At 34.5% G+C, this 24,312-nt stretch overlaps 1 protein-coding gene across 7 annotated transcripts in view; it reads right to left on the bottom strand.

Annotated features, from left to right (window-relative positions):
• MON2 (MON2 homolog, regulator of endosome-to-Golgi trafficking) overlaps window positions 1-24,312 on the bottom strand; it is a 119,410-nt gene that overhangs the window by 85,402 nt on the left and 9,696 nt on the right. For 6 of the 7 annotated variants that reach the window (XM_019835167.3, XM_045062016.1, XM_019835165.3 and 3 more), the window contains exons 2-6: window positions 18,713-18,776; window positions 9,940-10,067; window positions 8,607-8,738; window positions 6,616-6,745; window positions 630-727 (exon numbers count right to left, since the gene is read on the bottom strand). In XM_019835167.3, coding sequence (XP_019690726.1) covers window positions 630-727; window positions 6,616-6,745; window positions 8,607-8,738; window positions 9,940-10,067; window positions 18,713-18,776 — 552 coding nt within the window. Of the gene's footprint in view, window positions 1-629; window positions 728-6,615; window positions 6,746-8,606; window positions 8,739-9,939; window positions 10,068-13,320; window positions 13,402-18,712; window positions 18,777-24,312 lie in introns of all 7 variants that reach the window. The other variant, XM_023257184.2, reaches the window with a different exon arrangement.

Below are 24,312 nucleotides of genomic sequence, written 5' to 3'. Positions count from 1 at the left end.
AAAATTATCTCTTCTTATATGGTACATTTACTCCTCAGAAACTAAACACTGGTAATGCAAATTCTGACAAACTATATACTTGATTAAATAAGTAAACTTTTAAAGAATCGTGTAACTTTTGACAAGACATAATATAAACAGATAAATGGTTAATAGTCTTTTAATGAAAAAACACTTATAATAAACCTTTAATAAATAATTAATAAAATTTCAGTGCTGATAAATCTCATTTTACTTAAAAGATTTATTCACGACAAATAATGTAAAAATTAGGTATTTGTATATCAAATTATATTAAATAGGCCAAAGGTTTATTAGTTAAATTTTAAGTTGAAAATTATTTTTTATTATTAGTTATTTTTCTAGTATAATATAATATGGTATTTTCTAGTATAGTGTAATTCATTCTATTTCCTTAAAGTGAAATGTTACATTTTATCATGTTAGTTAACTGTGGATAGTCTTTAACATTAAAGAAGTTTTTTGGAATACTACTTTTGACACTTCAAAATTGGACACTTTTTAAAAGTTGACACTTTAAAAATTAAACCAAACATAAAATGCAAAAATCAAAAATTTACACAAAACTATATTCTGTAATAAAAATTATTTTTTATCAATTGAAATACCTGGAAAAGCATATATGCATCTTTAGCACAAGGTTTGAGGGTGCTGACACATCTTCTGTTACTGTTTCCTTGGACCAGTACTGGTTGTTCTATAATATCTGTAGTCAAAATCAGATGAGTTTTAGGAGTTTATAAGGACCTTTAAAAAATCATATGCACTACTTAACATAAATACATGTTTATGAAATTACAAACTGTATAGGCTCAGAACTATGCTTCGAAACTGGGGGGAAAAATACTACTTAGCAATGAGAAAGAATGAAATCTTGCCATTTGCAACAACATGGATGGAACTGGAGGGTATTATGCTAAGTGAAATAAGTCAGTCAGAGAAAGATATATATGTTTTCACTCATATGTGGAACTTGAGAAACTTAACAGAAGACCATGGGGGAAAGGAAGGGGAAAAAAATAGTTTCAAACAGGGAACAAACCAGGGAAGACCCTTAAATACAGAGAACAAACTAAGGGTTGAAGGGGGGAGCTAGGGGAAAATGGGTGATGGGCACTGAGGAGGGCACTTGTTGGGATGAGCACTGGGTGCAGTATATAAGCGATGGATCAGGGGAATCTACTCCCGAAACCAAGAGCACACTGTATACACTGTACATTAGCTAAAGTGAAAATAAATTATATTTATGAAAAACAAAAAAGAGAATGTATCAGTAAGATGAAAAACATATGATGATTCGTCATTAGGAAGATGGCGGCTTAGGAGGACGCTGGGCTATGAAGCTTGAAATCAACCACAGGAAAAAGTCTGGAAAAACTCCAAAAGCATGGAGGTTAAAGAACACCCTACTAAAGAATGAGTGGGTCAACCAGGCAATTAGAGAAGCAATTAAAAAATATATGGAAACAAACAAAAATGAAAATACAACAATCCAAACGCTTTGGGATGCAGCAAAGGCAGTCCTGAGAGGAAAATACATTGCAATCCAGGCCTATCTCAAGAAACAAGAAAAATCCCAAATACAAAATCTAACAGCACACCTAAAGGAAATAGAAGCAGAACAGCAAAGACAGCCTAAAGCCAGCAGAAGAAGAGAAATAATAAAGATCAGAGCAGAAATAAACAATATAGAATCTAAAAAAACTGTAGAGCAGATCAATGAAACCAAGAGTTGGTTTTCTGAAAAAATAAACAAAATTGATAAACCTCTAGCCAGGCTTCTCAAAAAGAAAAGGGAGATGACCCAAAGAGATAAAATCATGAATGAAAATGGAATTATTACAACCAATCCCTCAGAGATACAAGCAATTATCAGGGAATACTATGAAAAATTATATGCCAACACACTAGACAACCTGGAAGAAATGGACAAATTCCTAAACACCCACACGCTTCCAAAACTCAATCAGGAGGAAATAGAAAGCTTGAACAGACCCATAACCAGCGAAGAAATTGAATCAGTTATCAAAAATCTCCCAACAAATAAGAGTCCAGGACCAGATGGCTTCCCAGGGGAGTTCTACCAGACGTTTAAAGCAGAGAAAATACCTATCCTTCTCAAGCTATTCCAAAAAATAGAAAGGGAAGGAAAACTTCCAGACTCATTCTATGAAGCCAGTATTACTTTGATTCCTAAACCAGACAGAGACCCAGTGAAAAAAGAGAACTACAGGCCAATATCCCTGATGAATATGGACACAAAAATTCTCAATAAGATACTAGCAAATTGAATTCAACAGCATAGAAAAAGAATTATTCACCATGATCAAGTGGGATTCATTCCTGGGATGCAGGGCTGGTTCAACATTCACAAATCAATCAACGTGATACATCACATTAATAAAAGAAAAGATAAGAACCACATGAGCCTGTCAATCGACGCAGAAAAGTCCTTTGACAAAATTCAGCAACCTTTCTTAATAAAAACCCTCGAGAAAGTTGGGATAGAAGGAACATACTTAAAGATCATAAAAGCCATTTATGAAAAGCCCACAGCTAACATCATCCTCAATGGGGAAAAACTGAGAGCTTTTCCCTGAGATCAGGAACACGACAGGGATGTCCACTCTCACCGCTGTTGTTTAACATAGTGTTGGAAGTTCTAGCATCAGCAATCAGACAACAAAAGGAAATCAAAGGCATCAAAATTGGCAAAGATGAAGTTAAGCTTTCACTTTTTGCGGATGACATGATATTATACATGGAAAATCCAACAGACTCCACCAAAAGTCTGCTAGAACTGATACATGAATTCAGCAAAGTTGCAGGATACAAAATCAATGTACAGAAATCAGTTGCATTCTTATACGCTAATAATGAAGCAACAGAAAAACAAAGAAACTGATCCCATTCACAATTGCACCAAGAAACATAAAATACCTAGGGATAAATCTAACCAAAGATATAAAAGATCTGTATGCTGAAAACTATAGAAAGCTTATGAAGGAAATTGAAGAAGATACAAAGAAATGGAAAAACATTCCAAGCTCATGGGTTGGAAGAATAAATATTGTCAAAATGTCAAAACTACCCAAAGCTATCTACACATTTGATGCAATCCCCATCAAAATTGCACCAGCATTCTTCTCGAAGCTAGAACAAGCAATCCTAAAATTCATATGGAACCACAAAAGGCCCCGAATAGCCAAAGTAATTTTGAAGAAGAAGACCAAAGCAGGAGGCATCACAATCCCAGACTTTAGCCTCTACTACAAAGCTGTAATCCTCAAGACAGCATGGTATTGGCACAAAAACAGACACATAGACCAATGGAATAGAATAGAAACCCCAGAACTAGACCCACAAACGTAGGGCCAACTCATCTCTGACAAAGCAGGAAAGAACATCCAATAGAAAAAAGACAGTCTCTTTAACAAATAGTGCTGGGAAAACTGGACAGCAACATGCAGAAGATTGAAACTAGACCACTTTCTCACACCATTCACAAAAATAAACTCAAAATGGATAAAGGACCTGAATGTGAGACAGGAAACCATCAAAACCCTAGAGGAGAAAGCAGGAAAAGACCTCTCTGACCTCAGCCGTAGCAATTTCTTACTTGACACATCCCCAAGGGCAAGGGAATTAAAAGCAAAAATGAACTATTGGGACCTCATGAATATAGAAAGCTTCTGCACTGCAAAGGAAACAATCAACAAAACTAAAAAGCAACCAACGGAATGGGAAAAGATATTTGCAAATGACATATCGGACAAAGGGCTAGTATCCAAAATCTATAAAGAGCTCACCAAACTCCACACCCGAAAAACAAATAACCCAGTGAAGAAATGGGCAGAAAACATGAATAGACACTTCTCTAAAGAAGACATCCGGATGGCCAACAGGCACATGAAAAGATGCTCAACGTCGCTCCTCATCAGGGAAATACAAATCAAAACCACACTCAGATATCACCTCACGCCAGTCAGAGTGGCCAAAATGAACAAATCAAGAGACAATAGATGCTGGAGAGGATGTGGAGAAACGGGAACCCTCTTGCACTGTTGGTGGGAATGCAAATTGGTGCAGCCACTCTGGAAAACAGTGTGGAGGTTCCTCAAAAAATTAAAAATAGACCTACCCTATGACCCAGCAATAGCACTGCTAGGAATTTACCCAAGGGATACAGGAGTACTGATGCATAGGGGCAATTGTACCCCAATGTTCATAGCAGCACTCTCAACAACAGCCACATTGTGGAAAGAGCCTAAATGACCATCAACTGATGAATGCATAAAGAAATTGTGGTTTATATACACAATGGAGTACTACGTGGCAATGAGAAAGAATGAAATATGGCCCTTTGTAGCAACATGGATGGAATTGGAGAGTGTTATGCTAAGTGAAATAAGCCATACAGAGAAAGACAGATACCCTATGTTTTCATTCTCATGTGGATCCTGAGAAACTTAACAGAAACCCATGGGGGAAGGGAAGGAAAAAAAATAAATAAAGAGGTTAGAGTGGGAGAGAGCCAAAGCATAAGAGACTGTTAAAAACTGAGAACTGAGAACAAACTGAGGGTTGATGGGGGGTGGGAGGGAGAGGAGGGTGGGTGATGAGTATTGACGAGGGCACCTTTTGGGATGAGCACTGGGTGTTGTATGGAAACCAATTTGACAATAAATTTCATATATTGAAAAAAAATGTAAAAAACAAAACAAAAAAAAAACTAAATAGAGAAACTGTCTCGGGGTCTTGGGAATTATTCCAGTTCCCTATGCCTTATGTGGGAAAAATAAAATTTAACAACCAAAGGGGAAAAAAAAAGATGAAAAACGTATGATGAATAAAGGTCATAACTTTGAAAAAAAAAACTCTTTTTATACAAAATACCATCATAATCACTCTTTACTATCTTATGACATTTTTAAGCTTAGCATCTTTATCCATACATTTGATTTTCCCAGTCTCCCATTCCCGAACCCCTTTATTTTATGAATTTGAAATTCACATGATCTTTCCATGTGCCTTTAAATATCAAACATATAAAAGTTTACCACATGGTTAATTTCTATACCATCTCAGCATATAAAAGAGAATTAACCACTTGATCTGCCATCATTACTATGTCAGTTAATACGTATTGACTAGCTAAGAGTCAGCTAAAAAGGTGTTTCCCAACTCAGCACTTCTTTGAATACTAATAAGATATCATTTTCTGTTAATTATGACAGCCTGCTTTGAATAAATGTTGACTTAATGAAAACTTGAAAAAAAACGAGGTTCTAAGTGTTTCTACCTTGTTAGAAAGTATTAAATAAGATACTGGTCTTCAGAGGCACAAAGTTAAAACCACCAATCCAGGAATCATACTCAGTTTATGAATGTATAACACACCCAAACTGGAGAACTGCCATTTTACCCTGTAAATTTACTCCTTAATATTTCAAATTCTAGAATTCCCCAGGGAAACATGCAGAAAAACCAATATACCAAAGTGGAAATACTACGATAAACAACAGATCAAGAATGCCTAAAACCAAACGTGAAAAAGCTGATCAATGGTGAACTTCAGGAAAAGTGAAGGAATAATTAGAGTAGGCAGCAAGCATTACCATTACCTACTAAGACTGCCATTTTTTTTTATCAGTATTACCAAAAGAACCTCAAATGAAATGACAAACTGCATTTTAAGAGTGGGGTAGGGGAAGCTATGTAAAAGGGAAAACCAGGTTAATCTTTAGTTTCTTGAGTAAATAAAGCAGATAGGTTGCTCATGATGGTAGTACCGTATGATCCTTTAAACTAATCATGGGAAAAAATTTACTTTTCATCCAATAAGGAAAATAAATGAAAAAAGCAGAATCTATAGCTAAAAGTTACCAAACTGTAAAAACTGTAACAGAAACAGAGCATCTTTAGCTGACTGACATGTTTCTAAGTTTTTAGACAGTTTTTTAAAATCACAAAGAAAAAGATGTTTAAAGTTACAATAAAGATACTTGATGAAGATATGAAAAGGTTAATCTTTACATTATATTCATTAACACATGTTAAAAGGCACAGACAAAAATTCACATGAGGGAAATTCACTCCTGAAAATTTACCTTAAAGAAGTAAATCAAATGGAAAAAAATATGTAAGAAGACACTCAAAACAGTATTAAAATACTGAACACAATATAACTGTCCATCAGGAAACTCGTTCATTAAATTGTAGAACAGCTACAAAATACGGTGCAACCGTTAAAATTTAAATTACAAAAAAAAAAGAATGACATGAAAAATTCATAGAACATAATGTTTGGCTAAAAATACATACAATGCAACGGCTGATATAAAAAAATGTGAAATTATACATAATTAGAAATAAACATGGAAAATAAAGAGCCTCTTCTTGGGATGATAGCACTGTAAGGGATTTATCTAAACTCCCACTGTCAACGTAATAATATTGTTAAAATAAATCTGTTTTTTAAAGTATTCTAGTTTTTGAATGCCTAAGTTCACAGGGCAAAGATGGAAAATAAAAAGAGGAATCAGGCAAGCAAAACCACCCACTGTGAAAAGGAAACCACTTTTATCACTCTACCTCGGTGCCGTTCGTCTTCAGCAACCATCCTCTCAAAAACAACAGTAACAACTTGTCGCACTGTAGCAGCAGCTGTATTATTTGTAATATTATCTTTTGTGAAGTGTAGTCGAAAACAAAGAACAATTGCCTAAAAGAACAATTTTCATTTAGTGTGAAATAAGGTTGAAGAACATAATAACTATTTGTTTTATTAGACATAACCCAAAACTAAATAATTTATGTTTGGCCGTTCCAATCACAGATACCAGAAGTCCCACCCTCTTCTCTTATACAATAAAGCCACAAAAATCCTTGGATTCTGAAATAATTCAAACTGTGTAAATATACAGCCACATAAGATTTGGTTAGATAATGTGAAACAGACATTTCACAACTTGGTTCTTTTTTTTTTTTAAGTTTATTTATTTATTTTGAGAGAGACAGAAAGAGCAGGGGAGGGTCAGAGAGGGAGGGAGAGAAAGAATCCCAACCAGGCTCCATGCTGTCAGCACAGAGCCTGACACAGGGCTCAAACTCATGAAACTATGAGATCATGACCTGGGCCAAAATCAAGAGTTGGCCGCTTAACCTAAGACTGTGCCACCCTGGCACCCCACAACTTGGTTCTTTTAATATATGTATAAAAATGTGTTATGCTTTTATTTCCCCAGAATGACTTGTTTTGCAAAGAACAAGTACTCAAAATTTGTTACATCACTAAGTCACTTGGAGAAATACAAATAGGCTAAACACATAAATGAATAAAATGATAATTTTTTAAAAGAAGTCATTCTTTATTTTTAAAAATCAACTTCAGGTTAAGTTATAATTTATATACAATAAATTCTAATCCTTTAAAGTATTTAATATGATGAGTTCTTTTAGTTATATTCCCCCATGAAACTACTGCCACAATCAAGACACAAGACAGTTCCATCACCCTAAAACTCTGCTGATGCTCCTTTGCCCTCCACATGCTCCTCCGCGCTTGGCCCCAGTCAACCTCCTGGTTGCCTTTTTCATTACGGTAAGCTGGCATTTTCTACAAACACAGTCATCATTCAGTATGCACTGTTTTTTGTATCTGGTTTCTTTTACTTGTAATGTTCGTAAAATTCATCCATGTTGTTCTCTGTATCAGTACTTTGTACTTTTTTATACCTGAGTAGTATTTCACAGTATAGGTATACCAATATTGTGTTTATCCATTCATCTGCTGATAGATATTTGAGATGTTTGCACTTTTTAGCCACTGTGAATAAAGCTGCTGTGAACATCAAATACAAGTCTCCGTAGAGACGTGTTTTCATTTACCTTGGATAAGTAACTAGAAGTAAAAAGGCTAGATCATACGGTAAATATAAGGTTAAACTTTTAAAGAAAATTCTAGTTTCCCAAAGTGATTTTACACACCTTACAAAATTATACAATTTTAGACATTTTTTAATGTTTATTTTTGAGAGAGAGAGAGAGAGGCAGAGAGGGGGGCGGACAGAGGATCCAAAACGGGATCGGTGCTGACAGCAGCAAGCCCGATGCGGGGCTGGAGCTCATGAGCCATGAGATCATGACCTAAGCTGAAGTCAGATGCTCAACCGACTGAGCCACCTAAACACTCCTACAAGTGAAATTATTTTTAAAAGGTGAGAAGGAAGAGTTCTTACAGGGAAAACTCAAAGCAATTCGGGAGAATACTGATAACCCCAAACACATTTTTTTCTCTCAGTTTCCTATTCTTCTATATTTTTCTGCTACTTTTCTCTTTTCCTATTCATGACTAAGCCTGTCAGCTATTCCCAAAGGACTCTGTTCAATCACCTTAACCTGATTTTAACTCTAACCTGAGGAAAATAAAGCATTAGTGGTTTTTTTAACATGCAATGTCCATTATCACAAGAACTACAGGGAAGTTGCTTTCAGTACAAACGGTACTAGGCTTTCCTCTTTTAGGGAGCTTATTCAAATACTGTCTCCAAAGCAATTATGAACTTTGACCACAGGTTTCCTACCTTAGAAAGTGCCTCATCATGAACTACCGTATTGGTTGTTAAAAGAACAAGAACTGTTTGAAGTAGCTTAAGTTCTTCAAGACTGTTTTCCATTAGCTGCCAAAGCATATTAATTATATTTCCAGCTGCAGTCTGTAAAATAATTATTTGAATTACTGTCAGCAAATAAAATATAAGGTTTTAGGTCCCTAAATAAGAAAAGATGTACAAATATTACCTCACTTGGAGAGAAGTTCTTGGTCATAATAACAAAACCTATGTTTCTGGATCTATAGGTCAAAACACATCTTTCAACTAATCTGAGATTTAAACTAATTTTTTCTCAAAAAATAAATTTCTTTAAAATGTACCATTTGAATATATGCAAACAGCAGCATGCAGTTCTGAGATGTCTAGTCAAAAAAATCAAAGCTCATTTCTACAATATGGGTATATTTCATGTGGACATTTATAAATATAGTCATGCAAGTTAATTGAGACTGACTACTACTGTTTCATATATTATTCCCTTTACAATGTCATAAAAAAACAAAATGCAACTCAAATTAACAAAACATTTATAAACTCAATTAAATTGGACATCATTTAGAATGCTGTATTAAAGGCAAAAGAATGTATCGCTTCTATTAAAGTACCTTATGGAGTACCACAAAGTTAAAGACCATTGCACTCGAAAGCAGGATGCAGATAGACCGCTGAAATGTTTTTCAGTGTTGTACTATCATAAGGTAATTAGAAACCACTGAAATTAATGAACAACAAATTATCACTTCAGATAATATAGCAAAGTCATCATTTTTCCTTTTTAAAAATAAATATATTCTCTTATGTGGATCCTGAGAAACTTAACAGAAACCCATGGAGGAGGGGAAGGAAAAAAAAAAAAAGAGGTTAGAGTGGGAGAGAGCCAAAGCATAAGAGACTCTTAAAAACTGAGAACAAACTGAGGGTTGATGGGGGGTGGGAGGGAGGGGAGGGTGGGTGATGGGTATTGAGGAGGGCACCTTTTGGGATGAGCACTGGGTGTTGTATGGAAACCAATTTGACAATAAATTTCATATATTGAAAAAATAAATAAATAAATAAATATATTCTCTTCAGTGATACTGATCTATAGTACTCAATGGTATCTTCTTAGTCATGACATGACAAAATGCACTTCATCTTTATTCATTCATGAGTGCTTAATAGTGAGAAAATCTGGTGATCTTTTAAAATTAAGCCATGTCCTTAATGTTTTACATTAAATTATCAGGTATACTTCATTTTCCCCTAATGAAAACTCCCGATTTGATTCTTAAGTACACAGTTTAAATTAAGATCTTCACATTACCTCAGACACGACTTCATGGGACATGAGTCTCTGAATGGCGGCCAAACACAGCTGAGTAATCTTTGGCTCCTTGGTTCCACAACCCATTAGGAACGGCTGAACAACCTCTGAGCTGTTCTCTTTCAAAGCTTTATTTAGAACACATATAAAATAAATTATTAAATCTAATTCATAAGTAGAAATACTTTTATGTATTTACAACCAGTAATAACAATCTTAATAAAAACCACTTTATGTAAAATAAATGCCAAAACAGAAATCAAATAATAAGAGTTAAAATACTTCAGACAGATATTACAGACTCTGTATCTTAACTACCCCTTAGCCTCAGCTTTCCCATGGCCTTCTCCTAGCACTGTGTTTTGATTTTCCTTCATCTCCTGCTGCAAACTTTTTAAGGACAACTTCTCAGAAGTTCTATCCTGCCTCAGAGAAGCCCTCTGTTTCTTCAACAGTGCAGAGGGAGAAATATGAATAAAAATATTCTAGAGCAGAAAAAGTAATTAAAAATAGTATATACATCATCCTCATTACCCTTCTGAATGTTCAGAATCTCCACACAATCTTATTACATGCTTTGAATTTATAGAGCCCTAATTTCTTCTTCAAGAAACAAACTCATTAAAAACAGTAACATTACTCCTCTTGTTACTAAAGCATCACTTTAAATTAATTGGATGCACATGCTATAATGCCAAATCTTAATTTAACCCCTTCTACCAAGCCAATTCTTTCAGAAGTTTTAAAGTGGTAACAAAAATCTAAGAAGTTAGAAAATGCACAAAACCAAAAATTAAATTTACAAAGTGAAATTAAGTCAATACACACTTAACGGCTATACAGAGATGAATGAGACAGGTCTGCCACCCTCAGAGAATTTAAAAAGACAACATGGGATTCTAAGGAAAGAGAACATTAAACTTATGTGTTTGGTATATGGTTCTCAAAGGTACGACACCCATCAATTATTTTTTTGAGGTTAAGAATTGTAATGAAGACATACAAATCTGAGTTTTAACATGTTTTTCAAAAGAAATTGTTAGAAAGTCATCCACGATCACATTAAAAACGTAAAAGCAGTGTTAACATTAATTTCATCATTTAAATCCCCACCTTTTTCTCCCAAAGCTCCCATTATAGTATGCTAAATAAAGACCACAATTTCCTACAGCATACTCTGCAAAGTCCTTCGGTATGCCAGCATAAATTGCTGACTTAAGACAGCTAAGAGATGGCAAATATGACTGGCAAAGAACAGTGTTTCCAAAAGGGCTCCCCTTGCCTTATTTCCTTGATTTCCTAGGCATAAACGTTTTGATTCAAATCAAGACACAAGGTACCGTAACAATGTCTCAAAACATTTCTATGAATGATTAACAGAGGACAATAAAGCTCAAAAAATACTATTCTGAAGCAGTAAATATCCTACCATATTCAATCCTGCTGGAATTGCTGAAGTGTGAGGCTACCCCAACTCTGCTGAACATGCCTAGTTATTAAATGCCATTCAGCAAATAAAAGTTTTCAACAGTAACAAGTTGCATTTATCATTTTTATGATGTTAACATGTTTCTCATCTGAGTATCATAATAATCATAGAGAGTTTTTAGAGCATGATTTGGCTCAAGTGCATAGTAAGTGGTAAAGCCACATTTTGAAAACAGGTCTTCTAACTCCTGGTTCACTATTCTTCCCACAACATTATGCTGCCACTCTTTAAGGTAAACAGCACTTAAAGCAAATCAAAGTTCAAACAGTTACAAGTATCTCAGAGGAACCAATGATCTGCACTTTCATGCTGTCTGCCTGAAGTCTTCAGGTAAATGAAGGAAAAGAAACTGTCCTCATAGAAGGAAAAAAAATGTACTTTCATAGAGTCTCTGATGAAAGTGACTTCAAGACACATTCAACTGTCACACAGAAAAATCAGTGCCAATATTAATTCTGTCAATTAAACTGATACAATGCTTTATCATCACTTAGAATTGTTCCTCACAATGTCATCTATCAAGGCCATTGTATTCCCTCGTCTCTGCTAACAGTCACTCTGACAGGTGTAAGGTGATATCTCACTGTGGTTTTGATGTACATTTCCCTGATGATTAATGATGTTGAGCGTCTTTGCATATACTTGTTGGTCATCTGTAGGTCTTCTTTGGAAAAATGTCTATATAGATCTTCTGCCCATTTTATAATCAGATTGTTTGGGATGCCTCACTTCTTGAAAGAGTACTTCCCTGTTGTCTCTGAGATCATCTTCTAAGCCAGTGTCACCCATTCTGCACATTTTGATGCTGGTGCTTTTGTGACCTTATCATTAAGATGTCAACAGAAAATTTCTGTACAACAACTAGGGTGACAGTTTAAATAGCAATTAAACTTACAAGTTATCAACAATGCACATAACTCAAATGACATTAATAGTAATATGAACCTATAAACAAGTTCACATTTGCACCGTATATGACAGCTACATACTACCTGGCCCACAATGATTGTAAGATGCCATCAACTATAAGATGCATATCAATTTGGGCAATATTAAAATGTGAAAAAACAGTGCCTCTTAGAATAACATAAAGTGAGTTTCAGCAAAATGTTGTATATGGGGGCAGTCACAGTTACCCAGGTGTCTCAAGTTAGGATAAATTAAAATAGTATTAAAAATAATTTTTATGAATTTTATTTTAATGTAACAAAGGAATCCAACATTCATCTCTTGCCTCCTTCCCATTCTTTCTCCCAGTTTATATGAGAATAAAATAATAAAAAAGGATGTTTCAATGTTATCAGAATAAATCAATAACAAAAAAAAAATACAACGTATTGATCTGTTTTGTCTTTTGAAACACAGTGTGAAAAAAATGTATCTACCATATCCAGATCACAATGCAGTAAGACAGAAATCACAACAAAAAAAGTTAGTTTTTTTTTTTTCTTCTTGTAAAAGTGATAGTCTTAGGAAACAGAAATTAGCCTGCTCTTCTAATTGAGAGATAGATGCTCTTTATATACAATAATTTTAATGACATGTTATTTTAAATACAGCTTTATATAAAAACCTTCCTATGGGCTGAGACTTTAGAAATCATGAGGAAAAAGCTATATAATGATATAAAGACATCTTGCTGTAACTATTTTTTAAACTCATTCCAGGAAATTAAGAAGAAAAGGCTCAACTCTTTTTAATCAAAACTCTCTATTTCAAATTCCTTCAAAATATAAAGACAGGCTTTTTAAGGGGTAAGGAAGAAAAATTTATTTTTTTTAACCTAAGTCCCTTAATAAATATGACTCCTTTAATAGAATAACACTGTTGGATAAATCTATTTTATTTCCAAATTTTATAACTGTGAGATCAAATGATACACTTTCACACACCTGAAAGAGGTCCAGCAGGTCCCCATATCCTAGGGGTTTCCTTGCTCTGAACAGTTTCACTGCATAATTGTAGTTTTTATCCTGGAAAGAAAGAATTAAACTAGGATACCCCACTATGAATCACATTAATGGGGGTTAATAAAAGTTTCATCATGATAAATTTTAATGGTCATTAAATAACAAATTATAATTCTTGTGAAAGAAATAAAATATGATGTAGATATGACTGCTACCCTCAAAATCCCTTAAAATTTAGTTATGGGAAAGACTGATATTTCTAACAAAATTTAACAAAATTTAATGGTTCAAATAGTCTGAAAATACTTTAAATGAGTCAAGAATCGAAGGACAAATAAAAGTATGGGCAGTTTCACATTAAAAGCACATTATATGAAAAGGAAGGATTATTTAAAAAATGATGCTAGCTATTACAAATGGTTAGTAATTTTACAAATGAAAAAAGAATCTAGGTCCTCACATCACCCCATATATTATTAAGAAAAAATCAAACAAAAAAACTAAAAGAAAATAAAAATGACTATCACTATGTGGAAGGAGAAGGACTTCCTAAGTGGAGAGCAACAAATCAGAAAAATTATGTTATGTAAAAATGAAAAACATCTCAATTAAAAATTAAAAGGTAAATGACCTGCAGGAAATACAAACATGATGGGAAGTTAATACCTTTGCTAAAAAATAGTTCAAATAATATAAGAAAAACACAAAAACTGAAAGAAATAAATGTAAAATGAAAAAAGGAATTTAATAACCTCAAAGGAAAATGTTCAATATTAAAAAGAAGTATCAATTAAAATAAGAAGTCATTTACCTGTTCAATTCCCAAAAACATTTTTTAAAACAATAATCAGGCAAGGATGTTATAAAAATACACTCACCTATTACTGCTAAAGGCATAAACTTTTATCAGAAAGCACTGTGGTAACAAATTCCAAGAACCTGTTCATACCCTGTGATTTAATAATTTAATTGCTAGAAATTTACCTTAAAAAAATAATTCTAAATACTGAAACATGCCTCACATAAAGGAATGGTTAATAAGCTACAATCACTGGCTAAAAAATATTATGAAGCAATTAAAAAAATACAAAAGATACCATCAAAAAAAGTATTTATGATATAATAAAAGGCAGAATACAAATTAAAGTTTTTAAAAGTTTAAAAAAAATCCAAGGAAAAAAGAATAAATAAGAACACATTATACCATAGAGAAACTATGTAATCTCTCTCACCCACTAGGTTAACTTGCACACAGGGCATTAGTTACAGCACCCTCGGTCTTCTAGCCTGGATTATAGACACCACCTACCAACAGACCTCTACTTTACTGATGGTACATTGAAATACACCTTGCACACTGCTGGGCGAGTTTACATAAAAACGTTAAAATGAATGTGTCACTTCCTTGATTTAAACTCCTTACATCCAGCAGCTCAGAAAGTCACACAGTGGCAATACCTGAATAGTGTATCCACATAGACCACACTGTTTTATACCTCATATATTTAAGTAATCTGCTTTACTTTCCACTTCTATACCTTATTTGTTGGGCTAACTCCTTTTTAAGCTTTGAGACTCAGCTTAAGATTCCCAGACTGGGTTGGTGCCTGCCTCCTCTATGTTCTCATAATAAATAAGCCTGTCTATACTTCCATCTTGGCATTTACCACCACACTATGAAAATTCTCCATTTAAAGTCTGTCTCCTTCATTCTTCTGTTATCTGGCTGATATGAATGAAGTATGACAAAATTCATCTACTTGAATCATCATAACATGTAAAATTATGGCAAAGACTGAAAAGTAGAAAAACACACTAGAGGTAGCACTGACAGACTTACTCGCATTTTGGAATGACTCACTCACTACTGGCCTGCGCTAAATGAGGGCTTACTATTTCCTATGTAATGTGGTAACTTCTAGCAATATAAGGAGAATAAGATATTGATCCTGACCTCAGGAAGTATGTCCTCTAGAAAAAAAAATTTCTGGCAAAGGACTTCAAAAGGCAAATGGAATGAAAGGCAGGCACAAACACACTTTTCAAGTATATTTCTTATATTTCCATATAGACTATAGGTGAGTTACACTACTCATCTTTGTATTTCTTCCAGTGATTCTTACATAATTCTTTCCTTATTAAGAATATATTATGATATATTCTCTAGATATTTGTAAAATATCACAAGCATATATATTGCTAAAATAGAAAATACTAAATAAAATCAACAGATAAATTACCTTTTAACATCAGAAAAAAATTCCAAAGTATATTGTTCATTGCTACTTAAAGATGTTTTAGTAACAAGACCATGGAGATATGAAAAAGATGAGGGAAACTGTGTGAGAAAAGAACACAAATCATACACAGTGATCATCTACGTAAAAATTCTATTTGTATACTGACTGTGGCTGAAAGCAGCCATAGGTAGATGTAACCACTACGGTTCTGAATATGGGTTAAACACAATTTTAAGATATCACAACCTCGTTGGTTTCCTTGTTTCAAATATTCAAAAACAGATTCTCTGTTTATGTAATTTTTGTATAACACAAGCCTTCTCAGTCAATTTCAAGTATACCGTAAGCTGGCTTAATAAAAACATTTGTAATATATGGTAGTCAAGTGTCAGGTTAAGGCATTTGGCCTCGTAAGTGAAGAACTGGATGTTGCTATCTCTCATTTGCAGAGTTTTATCTTGAAAGGAAAAGGAAATGTGGAGATAATGATCTGTATATTTGAATCAATGCTGACATTACCTGGCATAGCATTCCCACTTATGTCAGCATTCATGACAGCAGTGAAAACAAAGAAAAATAAACATTAAAGGAGGATGCTTAAGAGAAGGGGAGATGTAAAGCAAAGATTTATTCTGCAATGTAAATAACCTTCCCTTGGAAAATAAATCTCAGAAAACTAAAATTGGCTAGAAATCTGTGCTAAGTATCACTGATCAGACTAGTTGATCCTAATTAAGGATTCTGATTTTTATAGCAACCCTTTGTATTTTTGGAATATGTAGAGATATCTGAGAATTTAATATCCCATTTCATTTGAGATTCCTCCATTGTTTGATATCTTTAACATCCACGAGAGCACAAAAGTAGTAATTTACAGTCCCTACCACCATAGAGAAGTAAACACTTCTCAGGAAATGAAATTTTTTAAAAAGTCAACTAAAAATTGTTTTTAGTGTTAACTATACTCTAATTAAGCAGTTTAGAAACTATATATTGACTAAACTTTCCTTGTTCTTAAGAGCCCTTGATTTTCAAGATGCTAGTGGTCTAAAAATGTATACATTTTAAAGTATCAGTTGTTATACTTGGTAAAAAATGCTAGGAAATAGTGTAAATGCTAATACAGTCCTCAAGTACATGGCCCTGGAAACTATGGACATTAAAGCATGAACTATTAATTGTATGCACATAAAGATTTGTTTTAGTTTGATTTGAATACAGCTAATTGAATTAAAATGCAATTAATAGCCCCCTATATATTAAACGCATACTGAGACAAAATTTTTCTTACTCCTCCTTAAGATTAACCAATTAGACACCTTACTTTAGTATAGAACTCTGCACCAGACAGCAATCCTCTGAAGAAATCAGTCTCTTTTTAAAATTTTCCATCAACTACAGACCCAATGAAAACTTCCACTGTTGGAGAAATGATTAAGGACTAACCATGATATTAGCAATTATGGTAGCAAAAGTTATTATCTGTAAGGATATTTTTTTTTTTTTTTAATTTTTTCAACGTTTTTTATTTTTATTTTTGGGACAGAGAGAGACAGAGCATGAACGGGGGAGGGGCAGAGAGAGAGGGAGACACATGTAAGGATATTCTAATACGCCTGGCCAACTTAAAAATATCCAGATCATAATTTATCTTTAAACATTAATGTCCTCACAGTTGCTAAATCCACCCAACATGCATCTCCCAAACCCACTAGCCCACCCTCCCAATCCAACCACACCTACCTTTGCCTTTACCCACCACTTTCACTATACCCCTTCTCAAAATGCACACAGAGCATTATTCAATGCTGTGAATAATGTTATGAAACTATATGGTGTTTTGATACAATGTTCAAAATCAGAGAAGAAGCTGTGAGAAACAGATGCAACACAGGAGAGCTCACCCTATGGGCACATGTCCAGCAAAGCTGCAAGCCTAAGTGAAATCCGCCTTCCACCCTTAAACTGCCCCCCAAAAGTCTTCATTTCATTTTGTAATAGTCTTTGAAATTCCACCAATTAGAGCTTTTCTGGTATCCTTTTTTAAAAATGTAAAGAGATTTATGAGAGTTAGAGAGATTCGTCACTATTTGGATTTTGGGTAAATTAACTTAATAGGACTATTTTTCTCCTGTAACCAGCTGAGACTAATAGCACCGCTGGAGCTGGAAATGCAGAAGGAAGAATCAGTGAAGTAAGCAATGATTAATTATAAACACCTGGGAGGGAGGGGCTAGTGTGGAAACCTCACATTATCACGGCAGCATACTGTAGCAGGAAGAACATGCCCTGGATTCTCAACAGCCAGGGACCTCAGTCTAGTTCCACCATTGATCATATGACCTTAGTCAAGTAACTTAATCTCTTTGCATCTCGATTTGCTCTACTATAACATAAAAACATTTCCCCACAAGGTTGTCTTTTATAAGACAAAGTGGCACGAATGTCTCACATGTAACAGAATCTCAGAAAATCCAGTTTCCTTCTTTTCCATGTTCATTACAGAGGCAAGAACAAGAAGGCACCAAAAAAAAGTAACGAGTAGACTATCAAAAGAGTGCCAAAGACAACTCTTAAAATTCCTCCTTGAACACCAGGTTCAATCACGAGAATGTAAGAAAACATTTTCTTCTTTCTTCCACCCTACTCCCACTCTTTCTTCATGACCATACTGTCTTAGTCCTACGATTCAAAACTCATATAGTACTACTAAATTTATAATACTACGCTATCACCTGTTTATATTATACTAAAGATAAAATAGATCTTGGAAGATGGACTGAGAACCAACCTTTTATTCAATTCAATACAACAAATATTAATTGAATGCCTTTTATGGGTAAGGTGTGTTTTAGGTGACTGAGAAGAGGTGGAGGAGATTGCAAATCCTTGCCTGTAAGGAGTTAGTAGTTTAAAGCTTTCTAATTTCAGAGAATTTTATAACATTCATCCTTGGCAAACCCAATTAGTTCATAAGTTAGGGACTTTTACATATTCTTTATCATAAATAGCATGCTAGGGCACAGAGGAGAGGCTACAGAAAACTGATGGCTGTTTTTTGTTGTTTTAAAGTGTGCACTTTTACTATTAGTGAAATTTTCATTAATTGTTGAATTTTTAATGCAAAAAATTACCTGCCAAAATTTCGGTGTTTCGTGCAGCTATTGTTTTAACTTTTATTATTCCTGATTCAGCAGCCTGTAAGAATAAAAATAATTAGAACATAAAACTTACTATCAACATGGATTAGCTAGGGAAAGAAATATATATGATCACTGTTACTTTTCTTTACAAAACTTCAAATACTAAAGCCTAGTAGTGCCATATACATTATAGGTCGTAAAATATGATTCATTTGATTGTTCACACGCAAGCTCGGCACTACAGCACGTCACCCTTCTCTGCCTAAGGCACATCTAATCCCTCACGAATTGAAGTGTTCATAAAATATAAAAATAATAAACAGAAACAAAGTCTAATAAAAAAATTAGGTTTCTCTTCCCCATTTCATACCTCCCTCCGACCATTAAAAAAAAAAAAAAGCCAAACACTGCAAAATCCAGTAAAACCTTTTTGGATTCAAAGACACTGAATAACCAAGAACTTTATTATTACTTTTAGTTTACATTTTTTAAACAACCATTAGATTTTTATAAGGCACCTAAAACGCTTCACGAGAAGTATGTTTAGTGGGCAGTATTTGGAAGTTATATAGCATTTTACAAAATGCCACACAATTGTGCTGTCCAATACAGTAGTCATTAAGCACTTTATGTGAGGTTAGTCTGAACTCAGCTGTATTCTAAGTATAAAATACACAGATTTTGAAGATTTAATATGGAAAAGAAATGCAAACTATCCCTTAAATATTTGCACTAATTAAATGTTGAAATAATATTTTGAACATATTGGGTTAAATTATATATTATTAAAATTAAATGCCCCTGTTTCTTTTTACTTTTTTTAATGCAATTTAAAATTATACATATGGATTACATCTGTGGTCCACATTTTATTTCTATTGGACAGTGCTGACATATAACACTGATATATAACTTCCATCATAGAAACTCAGAACATTTTTACTAGCAAGAACCATGCCTATTTTATACTTATACTGGTCTCCAAAAATAATATATCAATATTCATAAGCTATATATCTAAGTTGTCCTATTAATTTGCTTGCTACTTGTTCATTTATTTTGTTATCTCTTATTGCTTACTAAGGGACAAGTGGTAGCAGGTTCTAAAGGTTTAAAAATATTAATGGAATAACAGCAGTGTCCTGTGGGTTCTTAGCTTGAGTACCAGTGGATTAAAATAAATAACACATTGTAGGTTATCCTATGTATAGCAGACCTTCGTCATTTTGTTGGCTTCCAAGCATGTGAAGCCCTTGCCTGTGTCTAGAGATTTCCCAACTTCATGAGTTTAGCAAGATGAGTAAGCAAGTGGAACTTATCTCCCACTATTAAAAATTGAAAATGCCAGATACCTGGCTTTCCCACATGGCCTGGCAGCTTCTTCTAATCCAAACAGACACACCTACCAGGGATTTTGAATATGGAGGCTAATGGCAAAGAAAAGCAGAAACAAGACAGAATTCTTTCTGATGACAGCAGTAAACTTCACTTCTGCTTAAACCAGCCAGTCAGCTTTCACTGCTCACAACCAAGAAGGCCTTAGTTCTACAACTTCAAGAAATGGAAATGTCCCAAATTAAATTAATATGGCTACAAGCAGAAATATAGTCAAAATAAATTACTTCAGGGAAAGATTACTGATTTTCTGATAATTTGCGGGGAGTACATATTAGAGACACCAGAAGCTTAAAAAAATCCTTGATGCCCAGGTTGCAATACATTCCAAGGAATGCCAGCGGGAGCTGGCATCAGTATTTTTTCAAATCTTCAGGTGAGTCCAATATGCAACAAAATTTAGGAGACAGTTGCAATAATGTAGGCAAAAGATGATGGTGGATAAGCCCAAGGTAATAGTGACTGAGATGGTAAGAAGTCAGATTCTGAACACATTTTAGATGTACAAACCATAGCACATTTATAATAAAGATTTGGAGAAAGAAAAATCAGACAAAACAAATACAAAATTCAAGGACACTGAAATTATTATCTATACTTTGTTATACTCACATATCTCATCTTAAACTCTGTTGGGTTTGTTACAGGGCCATTCTGTGGTCACTGAGATTTCTTCTGCCATGATTTTCAAGTTCTCCCCATCTTCACTATAACCATAGGTACCCCGTATATGTTCAAATTCAATATTTCTTTCTGCTTCATTTTCAACAAAAATTGATCACACTGAACCATCATCATAAATAGCAATGTCATTTGTCCTGACTTTCTGGAATTCTAGCCAGCCTGACCTTCTTAACAGTTTCCAAAATCAGTCCTATGGCATGCTAGATTAGTATCTAGATGTCAGTAAAAGATTTCAGATTTGCCAAACACTGTTTTGATTTCTTGAGATTAATTAAGAGTTGACCCATGTCTGTATCATAAATAAGTACAAATAAGTATAAATAAATAAGTTGTAAGGAGTACAAAATGTTTACCAATTATATTTACACATATACACAGTAAGGAAAAGGAATAAGAACATTTTTTAAAGTTTAATAGTTCCAAAGTAGTGGCTTAAAAGATACATAAAACCAGTGTTTTCTTTCCTAAACACACCAAAAAAAAACCACCAAAAGGACTATTTGTTGCCTGAGATATAATTAGACCTATCACATAGTTCCTCATTTCTTACATGCAGGTTTCTACTCTCAAATTTTGAAACTGTAACATCTTATTCTCTAGGCACACTGTGTTGCCGGAAAGTTTCAATATCAATGTTTATTGACAACACATGTATATCAGGGTCCCTCTAACCACTGCAGTCTTGCTTTATACCGAAGCCTAGCTACATCTTCAAGTGTCTCAAATAAATGGAGGTATTCAGACTCAGATTTCCTTCTCTTTATCAAGGACAGTCTATGTAAAGAAGAGTCTTTAACTTCTTGCTTTAAAAGTATCCCCTACTCTGAACAGGTATCTTGTATATCCACAGGTGAACTACTCAATTATTTTAAACATAGTTCTTTTTTATGAATTGGCCCTCATGCATAAAATATTTAAAAAGAATGAGAAGGAGGAGAAGGAGGAGAAGGAGGAGAAGGAGGAGAAGGAGGAGAAGAAGGAGAAGTTGTTGTTGTTGCTGAAGTTGACAAAAAAAAAAAAAAAAAAAAAGAAAGAAAGAAAGAAAGAAAGAAAGAAAAAAAAGAAAAAAGTTGCCAGTTCTGTGGACTGGATAGAGATGACATAGGTTAAGGTGCGTAGTCTAATATCTCTATTCCTGGGGGGGCAATCTGTGAGTTTGGGGAAAATACCAAAAGTCTTAAATACACAGCAGTATTTAATGCTTGTTACTCTTAAAATTAATCTCTCTCAAGAAATACCTTTTCTTTTCTTCAATATTCTTTGATTACCCAAATAGACATACTCCCCAGGGACTTTGAATAGGGAGGCTAGTAGCACAAAAAAACAGAGACAAGAGAGAATGTGGACTCCTCTTCCAAGACTGTCTAGAATATCTTTGACCTCACTTCTCACTCAGTAAACTTTTCCTGGGCAAAAATAATTCCCTGGTTTCAATTACTTTCTAAATGCTGTAGACTCCCAAATTATATTCCTGTCTCCTAAACTATACGACTTACTAACCTAAATGTTTAAAAGGCACCTTAGATTCAAGATACTCAAAACAGGTGTCATCCTGTCACCCCCTCCACACACTTCCACTTCAGCCCCAGAAAAAAACCTGTTCCTTTTCCTATAATCTCTACTTCTCTGAACAGCAGCAGTATCCATCCAGTCACTGACTAGACATCTGGGGTTTCTCTCTCATCCCACAAATCATATCAGCCACAAGGCTATGTAGGGAACATATTTTGTACCCTTTCTCTCAAATCCCACTTCTGCACCTTCATTCAAACTGCTGGGGTGCCTGGGTGGCTCAATCAGTTGGGTGTCCAACTTTGGCTCAGGTCATGATCTTGCAGTTTGTGGGTTCAAACCCTGCTTCAGGCTCTGTGCGGACAGCTCGGAGCCTGGAGCCTGCTTTGGATTGTCTTCCTCTCTCTATGACCCTCTGCCGCTCACACTCTCTCTCAAAAATAAACAAACATTTAAAAAAAAAAAAACTGCTCATTACCAACCTAAACTAAAAGATTTCTGGACTTACAATCTTGCCTTCCATTCATCCATTGACTCAACTTTTCAATGGTTCCCCAGTGCCTATCCCAACTAGTGTTTCTCAAAACTGAGTAGTTTAAGGACTTCCTTAAAAAAAAAAAAAAAAAAAAAAAAACCTGAACCTACCCAGTTACTGATAAATTTAAGTTTGTATAAACTTATTAGGAATAAATTCCTATTTTTACAGCCCTTAAATTATAGTTATATACAAGTTATATACAAACCCAAATCAATACTAATGCGACAAATAATGCTTTGCTGAAATTAAACCACTGCTCACAAAATGAAGATAATTGTAGGCTTAAAGAGCAGGCTCTCCTGCTTTTGGTACTATAAGAGCAGTGACAGAAATAATTTCTTCCATCAATTTTTTTCTCTGGTAACTATGAAAAAGCCTTTCCATCTTTGTGGGCTGTCTATGGTTTGTACCGGTAACACTTTATCCCACTCATCTCACTACATGTCTGTTCCTCCATTCTAGCTATATGCCCTATAAGGACAAGAAATCTATTCCATTTGTCACTCCATATCACTAACGTCTATCACAGTGCCTGGCATACAGGAGCTACATAATAAATGCTTCCAAACAAAAGTATTACAAGTTCTAAGTAGAGAAGGAGACTCTACTGCCCACTAATTAAAAACCCAGAGGAAATCCAATCCAGGTATGCACAAGGCCGTCAGGGCTGCTGGTCCACCTTTCTGCCATTCTCTTGGTTCCGTCCTGTTCCATGGGTAGGTCCATCCTTTGGCCACTTCCAAACTTGCCAATAAAAACAGTTGCAGCCAAGGCCTCTTTTAGCAGCTTTTTAAAAAGAAAGAGGAAACTCCTTGTCCAGGAGCACTCACTGGCATTATGTAACTTGGACAGAAATGAAGGTGGGGTTGGTGGCGGTGGGGAGGGTTTAAATTAGATTAAACTAATCAAGGTACCCTAAGGAAGGAATGAGATTAATTCATCTCAATCCAAAGGTCTGTAAATGAAAGAAGAGTGCAGCCTACTACAGAAGGAAGCGAGAGGGAATGGATGCTAGGAAGGGAATTAACAGAGGTCCACTACTTGTACTAGAAACAATTTTACAATTAAAAAAAAAAATTATGCTTCCCTTCATCATAGTTCCTATGTTCTGTTTTTTCCTATGTTGTCTTTTAAAAAAAATACATACTTTTCACATCTATGAAAATTGACCTCAAAATGAGAACAAATTTACCAAAGGTCCGAATGAATTATTTACTTACATAGCATAAAACAAGAGCTGAGGTAATATTATGAAACTCAGGTTAACAGCAATTTGAATCCAAAAATGTACTCATAAGATATCAGGGAGGTATAAAGCTGCCTAAAGACTTATGCTTTTAGATATCAGGTAAAATAAAAAAAACTAAAATGAAGTCCACTCTTGGGAATAAGGAGATCCAGAATACTCCCTACAGGACAATATGTTCATAAAACAATTAATACACTGAAACCAATACGGTTT

The sequence above is a fragment of the Felis catus genome, chromosome B4 (assembly GCF_018350175.1).
Source record: "Felis catus isolate Fca126 chromosome B4, F.catus_Fca126_mat1.0, whole genome shotgun sequence".
In the NCBI taxonomy this organism is placed as follows: Eukaryota; Metazoa; Chordata; class Mammalia; order Carnivora; family Felidae; genus Felis; species Felis catus.
Note: the sequence above shows the minus strand (reverse complement) of the source record. Positions and strands in the feature narration are given on the sequence as shown.